The sequence below is a fragment of the Gouania willdenowi genome, chromosome 19, assembly GCF_900634775.1.
Source record: "Gouania willdenowi chromosome 19, fGouWil2.1, whole genome shotgun sequence".
Taxonomy (NCBI): domain Eukaryota; kingdom Metazoa; phylum Chordata; class Actinopteri; order Blenniiformes; family Gobiesocidae; genus Gouania; species Gouania willdenowi.
Window position 1 is genome coordinate 3,693,362 of NC_041062.1, and position 10,647 is coordinate 3,704,008.

The window sequence follows — 10,647 nt, forward strand, 5'->3', positions numbered from 1 at the left end:
CGCTGTTTTTATACACAATTTTTAGGATCAATAATCAATTTGTTGACTATACATTTCCTCCAACTACATTTTTTAAAGTGACAATAACTAAACTGATACTAATTTAAAAATTACATGTAAACAAAATCTAAACATTGAAGACATGTTTTCGTTGACCATAAAAACTATAAAAAATATAATTTTGTCACATGGGACGAAATTCAATCAGCAAAAAGTCGTAAGCTGTATTTTTTAATCGACTATATTTGCCAACGTTTTGTCGATTAAAATCTTAATTAATTTAGTCATTGAGTTGACTAAAACTACACTATAAAGGAAAAACTCCTGATGACAAAATGTTAACTAAAACTAAGTTGCATTTTAGTCAAAAGAGTACGACTAAAAAACATTAAAAAAAAAATAATTAAAAAAAAATCAACGCTGCTTTCACACACAACAAAACTGTGAACAAGTCTCGGATTCCAGCAAAAAAAAAAAAAACACCTGAAAGATTTAAATAGTACTACTATCATTTCTTTGTCCACTACAGTGGACATGTCATATGTCTAGACTAGAATAAAGACTTTTTATTTGTATTAAGCTGTGAGTTGTTGCTTTTGCTCCAAAAATAGAAAATCACAAAAAGGCACAAATGAACACTTGTTTTTAATCTCATGGTTGTCAGGAAGTTAAGATGCTTTTAATTGTGCCTTTACTTGATATATTTAATAAACACTATTATTTGTGTGCAATATTTGTGATAATTGTTTATCAATTTTACATGTTTTAGAACAATAGTTTAGCAGTGGTTCTCATACTTTTCAGGCTCAAGTACACTCTTTGTTCGACTACAACATTTTGCTCAGAATACCAGTAATAATGATGACAGTTTTGAATAACAGCATTTTGTAAATAAGTGGAATCAAACAGTATTTAGCACAGTGGTTCCCAACCTTTTTTGGATATTTTTTTTTTTTTATTTTTTTAATCGATTACTAGACTTTTCAGGCGACCACATTTATACCAGACAACCCCCACGTGGGGTCACGAGCCCAAGATGGAAAAACATTGGTTTAGTGTCTCCAGAATAGTTTTATTTCTATAGTTTTGTATAATTTCCAGTCATCTCCTGCCAATACTTACACTCGAATTTTCATTCCATGTTCTAATCAAGATCATTTCATCATTAATATTATAATTATCATTAACTAAAATTCATTAAAACACATTTTTCATGCTCACATTTGTTAATTTTCACTCTCTCTTTCTCCACTGTAATGCCATCACTACCCCCATTTGAGAAACACTGGTTTAGCGTGCACCTGTTGCTTGGCAACCAGCTATAGTCATGTGTGGTGATTGTAGTCAAAGTAAACCCTGTGTTGCTTAGAAACAAAACAAAGTGTGAACCAGGCCAACATGCCGTCTGGTGGATGCACGAGCATGTGCGGGCTCTGTCCCTCGTGCGTGTTCGCTCCTGAGCGTCCGGGCTGCACGCGCGTGTCGTGGACATCAGGTGATCCGTTCAGGAGACGCTTCATAGCGGCGTTGCTGCTGCGCTGCGGGGACGGACAGCTGCTGCAAAGCCTCCAGAACCATCTCAGCATCTCCCAGTGCAAGTTGTTCACTTACCGCAGGACAAGACACCAGGATTACCCCGCGCACCGTGCGCGTCCCACCAGTGGGAACCAGAGCCAGACGCCGCTGGGTGTGGACAGGAGTGGAATCATGGAGTGGTTCGACAGAAGTCCAACATGGATGAAGTGCAGCTATCTGTGTCGGATGTTCTTACTGTGTGATGCAGAGCTTTTACGCATGGCTTCTAATTTAACCAGTGTCCTTCTCGTCCAGGAGAAATGTGGATTCATGAACATTAACGGTAGGATCAGACATGTAGAACTGCATTCCCTCCTCTGCTCACTAGAGGGCGACAGAATACCCACACAGGCATGAATTTACACCAGAGATGGGCAACTTCTATCAGAAAGGGGCCCACAAAAATGTGATTGTCTGATCCGAGGGCCACATTATGAAAATGTATGTTATCATTTAGAATAATGATCCATCTGAGCATTAACACAGGGAAAAAAAAACGGTGTTTGTCTTTGTCGTCCTTTGTGTGGGTTTTCTTTGTGTTTTTAGACATTCCGTCATTTTGTCTATTTTTTTTTTTGTCAACATGACGAATTTCTGTTGCCTTTTTGTGTGTTTTTGTTATATTTCTGTGTTATTGTTGTCTTTTTGTGTTTTTTGTTGTTGTCATTTTGTAAATTTTTCTGTGTGCAATTTCATTGGCATTTTGTGTGTCTTCAATAAGCCCTTTTGTATATGTTGTTGTTTTTGTAGTCATTTTGTGTGTCTTTGTTATCATTTTGTGTACTTTTGTTCACCTTCAAACATTATGAATTACAATTTTGTTTTGGGGGACATATAAAATTAGACCGAGGGCCGCATGTGGCCCCCGGGCCACCAGTTGCCTTTGTCTGATTTACACTAAATTCTGTCTTTCTTTCTTTCTTTCTTTCTTTCTTTCTTTCTTTCTTTCTTTCTTTCTTTCTTTCTTTCTTTCTTTCTACAAGTATTTTCTCAAAACTGCCCCATAACAATTTATCAAGCAATATCTGCTGAGCAAACACTACAATGATTTTACGAATAAAAATGGCTCTATGAAATGTAATAATTAACTCTTAGTGTGCGTGTGTGTGTGTGTGTGTGTGTGTGTGTGTGTGTGTGTGTGTGTGTGTGTGTGTGTGTGTGTGTGTGTGTGTTAGGGCTGGACGATACGGTGCAAAACTCATATCTCGATATTTGTTCTCAAAATGGCGATGTACGACATAATGAAGTTTTACCAGAAAGACAATTCTGGGTTAAATTTGCTGATGAAAAATGCCACATTTGTCAGGTTCTGGAATTTTATTAATCAATAATCTCTCATGTATTACTATTTTTGTTTTGAAAATCATTATCTGAAAATGTATGAAAGTGTTTCATAAATAAAATGATTGAATATCTGTCTTTCTTTCTTTTCTCAAGGGAGAAACCAACCTTCTGAGGACTTGGACGAGCCTGCGCTAATGGTCGTACCTGGATCATCAAAGTCTTTTTCTGGAGTCAGCCGATACAAAGACTTCATCAGATGTTTACCTGTTTGTTTATCAAAGAGAATATTAGGCAAGTCAACAGACAAACACAGGTTCGGGGCTTGTGTTGGACATCTCACAGCTTTTGTCTTTTAAATAATGTGTTGTGTGTTGTCTATCAGGTCTGCTGGAGGCGCCAACACTGAACAACTGTATGATGGTTTGTCCGTACTGGCAACGCCTTGCACAGGAAACCAGAAAAGAGCTGGAATTCAGGAGAAGCTTTCAGGAGAAAATCAAAGCCATGATGAAGGTTGAAATCCTGACCTAAATTTAATATTGGACAATATCGACAAAGAGGATAATCAAACATCCTAAATGTATTAGTTTCCTAATGTGATGATATTTCATTTCTTGTTGTTTGTTTGTTTGTTTTTGTTCCAGAGGAGGTACACGATGCTCAGCCCAACGTATGCTAAAGTCATTGATGTCCTGGTGCCGATGAAGGATGAGCAGGATGAAGATGCTGATTCAACTCATCCAAAGGTTGACACGTAACAAATCAGACCTGAAACATTTTTTTTGGTCTAATGATCTCATTGGTTTTCACAGGTTTCATCGTTTGAAGCAGCTTACAGCCACGTTAAAACCAGAACAGTGCAAATGGAGGAGAGAAATGTGTACTGTGGCTTATATTTCACTGAAGTGCTGATGGCTAAGTGAGTTTATTTTAATCCAGATTCTTGTTAAGGGGCTGTACTACGAAGCTGGACTTCCTCTTATGGCGCTAAACTTATGGGATTTATGGGGTGTACCGCGCTAAATCACCATGGTAACTTAGGCTGAACACCTAACCTCTAACCCACCTACGGATAAACTCATTCATACATACACTATAGTAACGCTGACAGCATCAGCAGGAACATACTACAGTGAAACAATGTGCTCTCATCCCAGTGTGTGTGTGATAAAATGAGGAGGACCACCTGAATAGAAACACGTCTGTGCTGTAATAAAGTAAAACTGATTAAATCGCTGTCCATTCATTATCCTATGGATTAATATTGTATAATCTCACGCTTTTACGCAATAACAGTGCCAGCAGCTTCCTGCCTGTGTTCCTTCCTTCCTGCTTTTTCTGCAGCAAAAGTTTTGTTTTAGGTCTGAATTATGGATTTTAATTCTTCACATTTGTTCGCTAAATTATGACACCTTTGGAGCTATGTTGGCATTTTTTGGATTAGGTGGAGGGATCTCGTGGGGTTAAGTAAGGTTAAGGTTAGGGTAACAAAGGATTAGGGTTCGTGGTTAGAGGTTGGGTAACGAACAACACTTAACCTTCATGACACCTTATCCATGCTAATGACAGGTGTCATGTCATAATAATGACAGTGAAATGTCAGCCTTTCTGTATAAAACTTCAAGCAAAGTGTTACCAAATTATTCCTGAAATGTGACGTAAATTGATCTCCACAGTTCCCCTGTGATTGTGATTGGTCTGTGATTGTGATTGCTCCACCTCTGTCACAGGAGTGAAATCAACGAGCTTCAAGTGAACATATTTATATCCTGCTTCATAGTACAGGGGCTCTCTGACGGAGAATGTTTGGTTAGGTGAAGCCCCCTAACGGAGATATATCTTGGATATACTTATCCAGCTTTGTAGTACAGGCCCCGTGTGTCGACCAAACTTAGTGGAAAACAAAGCTTGTGTGTGTGTGTGTATAGAGAAGACCGTCACCGAGTGTTGGACTACAAAGGCGGTGTAGCCATGGCCGTAACTTCAAAGGACCGATCGGTGCGTTTACTTCACGTGGCCTCAAGAACAGAAGGAGCAGGGCTGAGAGGACACGTAGGGCGAGTTCGTGCTTTGCTGCTGTGTGAGGACAGAGATCTGCTGATAACTGGAAGCAGCGATGCAAGCATCAGGTGAACAACGACCCAAGACCTCGGGAAGTGAATCACGATGGAAGACGTGGCTTTAACTGTGTGACTTTTCCAGATGTTGGAGTTTAAAGACGGAGAAATGTGAGATGACTCTGTACGGTCACACAGGCCCCATCACGTGTCTGGATGTGGAGGCTGATACACTGGTTTCAGGAGCCAGGGATCGCTTAGTGAAAGGTTAGCAGGCTTAGATGCTCAGGACATTTATACAAATAAACGCCTCAATCTGTGCATATTTTCATTGATTATCAATACATGTATTTTAAAAATATGTCTATTTGTATCCAAAATGATGCAGTAGTTGGAAAAATCATGATTTTCATTAAATAATATTTAGTTATTTATTTTGTTAATTTTTCTTTGGTTCCATTTTTAAAATAGTCATAGATTTTGCAATTCTCATTACACAGACTATTTATTTTTTATTATATTTTATATAATTTTTATTTGGTTATATTCATATAAAAATTGTTGTAGGATCTGTAATCCTCATAAAAAACAGTGAATTTATATAATAATAATAATAATAATGATTTATCTTCATAATATTTAGTTACAATCATAAAACAATTTTCATTGATTTTCCAATTTTCATTTAAAAAGTTGAATATTTAGTTATATTTGAATGTATTTATTTAATTGGTTATAGACCTTCTTTATTTTCTTTTTTCTTTATTTCCATTTAAAAATCAATAGTTGTAGATTTTAGAAACCCCTTTTTGAAATATTATTTTTCATTTGTTTGTTCAGATAATTACATTTGTAAATATGTCACAGATTGTGCAATCCTCACTTAAAGTAGTATTCATTTATTAATTGGGTTAACTAGTTTTTTGTTATTACTTTATTTAAAATTTTCTTTACATTTTTTAAAATTTGGTAGACAGTTGTCATCTTTATTAAACAATTTTTTATCTATTTTATCCTGTTTCATTTTATGGAATTATATGAAATGTAATTTAATTTCCCCATGACTGTAATTCATGGCACAACTTCAGTATTATGTCATCCAATCAAATTTAGTGTTTCAAATAAGCATCACGTTTTCAATAAAATAGAAAATAATAGTTATCCGTGATGTTGCCAGGTTGGAGTTTAAAGACTGGAAAGCAGGTTAAAGATGTGACTTTCAAGCACCCGAGTCCTGTTCGCTGTGCAAAGATCAACAAGCGGAGCGTTTACAGCGGCTGTGAGCGAGGCCTGGTCAGAGTGTGGAGCGTGGAGGAGGCGGTGCTGCTGAGGGTGAGGATGGGTTCATCTTCTTCTGAACTATGTAAGAAAACAAGCTCGTCCTCCTCATTGTCTCCGTCCAGGTGATCGATGTCCACAGGAGCTCAGTGACTTGTCTGTTTCTGGATGAGTTTCATCTTCTCTCGGGGGATTCCAGTGGGAAGGTCACGGCCTGGAGCAAACACCAGGACACGAAGGAGTGTCTGATGACCTTCAAACACCCTCAGTAAGAAAACTGAAGATGTGAAGCATTTATCAGGAATCCACATGTGGCTTTTTCTCCATACAGGGAGGTCATATCTCTGACTCTCCTCTACCTACGTGTTGTTACTGCTTGTGTCGACGGTAAGATTCGGATCTTTAACTTCTTCACTGGAGACTGTTTGAAAGCAATAACAGCAGAGACGGACGCCGCCTGTATCCTTTCCACGCACTTCACAGACAACCGGTGAGTCCTACGTAGAGTCCAGGGGCCTTATTTATTAAACTGTGCGTAGGTAAGATCACTTCAGCTGGCGTACGCTAAAAACCACGATGTGCATAAGCGAGACGAGGTCAATTTATTTGTATAGCGCATTGATTAATCACACTTTTTATTTTTGATTAATCGCGATTATTTGCAGTTGCTTATTTGCATGTTTCTAAAGAAGAAAAGAGGAAGTTCTAAGAAAACTTTTTCCATTTTTTTTCTGAAAGCGCCAACAATTCTGCAATATTGCAGAAAAATAGCGCCGATGTAAACCTACAGTAAAAAATGTAAACATTGGTTGTAAACATTTTAGTTCTGTAAACATTTTAGTTCTGTACTGCTATTTAAGTACACTGCTTGAGATCATATTTAAGATTATCTTCCTACAACCATTTACTTAAGCAAACAAGCTTATTAACATTCATATTCAACTTATTAACAACGCCCCAGAGTTGGTTGAGCCAATGAGAGCCAAACAGGAAAAAACGTTGTATCCCCTGCGCAAAGCAGTATTAAAAAAACAAAAAAAAAAAAACGTGGCGGCCGACACGGACAAGACCTTGGCTGCTGCACTCTGCCTGTCTGTTTTAAAAGACCTGGATATATTGTTGAAATCACAACAAGAAGAGGCTTTAAAACCGTACGTCTGTACCGTACATGCTGTTTTTGTCTGCTGGCTTTGTTTAGGGAAAAAAGAGCTACGCTTGTTGCGCTATTGTCATCAGGTTTGAATGGTTACTCTGTTTGTCCTGCCCCGCTCGGCCACCAGAACTGAGCGCTGTGATTCCAGGCTACATACATACAGACAATGCGATTAATCTGCGTTTAAATAAAGCAAATGAGTTAATTTAGAATGATTAATTGTATGCGTTAACGCATTACATTTGACGACTCTAGTAAAAACATTTGAAATGATCAATAAAAACATTTAAAATCAGCAACAAACGCATTACTGTCAGATTTATAACAGTGGGTGTACGCACGACCTACGCCTGTTTTCATTTCTCAGACGTGAGAAAATGCCTTGCTCCGACCATACGGTGTCTATAATGAATATTCACTGATTCAAATTTCATGGTGGACCGAGGGGGAAAACGAGCTAATAAAACACATTTCACTAAAGCGCTTTACAACAACCAAAGTTGAATGTGGTGTCACAGTGCGCATTACGAATGTTTCCCGTTTCTTGTGATTTTGTACGTACGGCAGGGTCAGAGCGGCCGTGGACGTGCACCCATTATCTCGCCAGGTTTTTTTTACAAGTCCCAAATGTTCCCCCTGGTCAACAAACCAGTGTGATCACCTTGTTCCATCCTTTTCCTCCCAGTATATTAGTGAACACGTCTTCCAGTGTGAAGCTCTACCAGTTTGCCGACGTGTTGTGGGATGATGATGATGATGATGATGAGGATCGGTGCGAAGGTTCGGTGAAATCTGCAGCATCGCTAAAGGCTAACGGAAAGATTCAGGAAAGACAGGAGCTGCTTTCCCGTTCCCGCCGTCAAAAACCAGTTCAGCAGAGGAAAGGTTTGTGTTCTGGGTGTGAGACTGTCAGACACTCTGTGGTGATGAGTGAGAGGGCCATGTGTGAAAGGGTGAAGAAAAGAGGTCCTCATCACCCTCGAACGCGTGACTCAATGCTCCTCACGGTCAGCGCCATCCAGAGGGAGCAGCGCATGGACGAAGTGAGCCTGAACACAAAGAGCAACAGCAGGCTCGGATATTCATGGGGTTCACAAGATCCAATCGAGAGTCCGGCATCTATACCTTTAAGAAGCAGTGACAGCAGGAACACAAGAGAAAGACTCAAGTCAACACGATAAGCAGAACAGCATCAAGTCCGGTCTTGGTCTCCAGGTCATATTTTGAAGGACACAATCTGTACTAAACACTACAAACTCAATGAGTATATACTGTCTACTATTAGTATGATTAGGATGATTTCCACTGAAGGATTCTTTAAAGTTTCTCAAGATGCGTTTCGAACCTACAGCAACAAAAACCTGAAATAATGTATCACCAGGGTATATTAACGATGTTATGGACAATTTTGTGCAAAATTACTCCCAAATTTTGTCTCTTTTTGTCATCACGTCAAAATAAGTTTAGAAGTGACCCAAATGATGTGTCTCGTCATTGTTGACATTTATTTTGGTACCAATCATGACATAAACAAATGTTTTGAGGTAAATGTATTTGACATAAATGCATTTGCGATTAATCTCAAAAATCTCCCTCAGGTTTCATCCCTAAAATGCGCTCAAAAACACCTCTGCCACCAATTCTGCTGACCACAAGAACCATTTTCTTACTTCTTATATATTCTACTTTGAAAAAGATACAGTTGTGTTTCGTTCCTAATGGGTAAGGGTATCCTGGCCACAGACCTAATAAAGGAGTTTAAATTAATGTGAAGAATTATTTCCCCACCTTTCCAGACATTAATAATCTGATTTGAAACCCATGTATGTAACCAAGAGACATGTCGTTTTTTAATGTCACACTAGAGGTCAGTATTGCATCACTTGATGAGTGGAAAATAAGTCTTTATATGTGTTTGAGAGCAGTTTTCCTGAAGAATTTTATTGATTCATTTAATTTTGTAACACATTTGATAGGATAACATGATTAGAAGACACAATACATACAGTATGTTACATTATATCTATGTTCCATTACTTATGTACATCAGGGTTAGCGTGTAAATTAAGTAATTGATAATAAAAACAAAACAAAAGGTAAAGCCCCGCCCACCCAAACAATGAAACCAATCAAAGCAGGTTTAAGGTGTGCTAATCTACTACAACAGTGTAAACATAGACATGTGATGTGTTAAAACATTGTGTTATGGAGGGAGAAACCTGAGCATTTGTTGGAGCAGTTTTTTTATACTTCATGTGGCTGACACAGGTGATCCCAATCTGTAATTAAGCCCCGCCCACATTACCTGGAGGTGCGCACAGCAAAAACAAAATAATGTATACACATAAAAATACGTAAAACATAGTTTACTAATAAACAAAATGTGCGCATAATTATATAAAAAACAAACAAACAAAAAAAACAACACATACTTTTTTTGCACATTTTTTTGTGGAATCAGTCATTTTTGGTTGGATGTGAACTTGTGAAGTTGTGCCTTTCCCATATCTGATTTCCTTCATTTTCTCTTGCTGTTTTCCTTTTATGTATTTCAATGCATGACACAAGGAGTTTCTTCTGACATGTATGAAGCTCTTATTGGGAGCTCTGGTTGTACATCGGAGCAGCCACAGGCGGCAGTCGGCAGCACCGTTTACACACGACACATGACGGAGATTGTTCTGGGAGGTGGGGGGTCTGGGAGGACATTGGCCACATTTACATGGGAGCTTTAATTCCTCTTTAATTTAGAATGACAGTTAAATCATCTTCTTGTAAACACTTAATTCCTAATGCTGATTTAATTCAGAATTAAACTTAAATTCGAATTCGGTGGCTGGTTTATTCCAATTTTAATTCCAAATTAAAGAATTCCTCTTTAGGTTAATTCTGGGTGTTCTGCAAATGAGCGACTCTCCGCGATGATGCGCTGGTAACGATATAGTCCAAGATGGCCGTCTGGACTATGACTATGTCACTCGGGGAGCCAAATAGTGTCTCATGGACTAGGAGGTTTTTCTAAAAAAATGGTCTTTTTTTTTTTTTTAAAGAAATCATATTAGTTTAAACTAATTTAGTGGTTTTTAATATTTTGTAGGAGGGATTAGGGTGGAAGTATGATTTTTTTTTTAATTATTTTTTTAAGAACCGAAAAATAAAAAACACATCATTATAAAAGTCTATTTTTTTTTTCCTTTGAGGGGCTGCATGTGATGTTCCTTGTGCTGGTACTGACTACACACCTCTACATGAGGTATTAAAGGCTTTACTGAAGCCAGATAACAAATCTCAGTAGACTTT

At 38.1% G+C, this 10,647-nt stretch overlaps 1 protein-coding gene across 1 annotated transcript; it reads left to right on the plus strand.

Moving 5' to 3' along the window:
- Nucleotides 1-1,394: 1,394 nt before the first annotated feature.
- On the plus strand, nt 1,395-9,755 carry fbxw10 (F-box and WD repeat domain containing 10). The gene is made up of 11 exons (XM_028476703.1): nt 1,395-1,858; nt 3,013-3,150; nt 3,242-3,372; nt 3,504-3,605; nt 3,672-3,778; nt 4,788-4,988; nt 5,062-5,183; nt 6,094-6,248; nt 6,320-6,462; nt 6,526-6,684; nt 8,033-9,755. The coding sequence occupies exons 1-11, from the start codon at nt 1,399-1,401 to the stop codon at nt 8,526-8,528; spliced, it is 2,214 nt and encodes a 737-aa protein (XP_028332504.1). The 5' UTR covers nt 1,395-1,398; the 3' UTR covers nt 8,529-9,755.
- The last annotated feature ends 892 nt before the right edge of the window (nt 9,756-10,647 follow it).

Coding starts and splice junctions, on each gene's coding strand:
- fbxw10 (XM_028476703.1), top strand. CDS start 1,399: ATGCCGTCTGGTGGATGCACGAGCATGTGCGGGCTCTGTCCCTCGTGC. Junction 3,779..4,787: donor ACTGAAGTGCTGATGGCTAA/GTGAGTTTATTT, acceptor GTGTGTGTATAG/AGAAGACCGTCACCGAGTGT. Junction 4,989..5,061: donor AGCAGCGATGCAAGCATCAG/GTGAACAACGAC, acceptor TGACTTTTCCAG/ATGTTGGAGTTTAAAGACGG.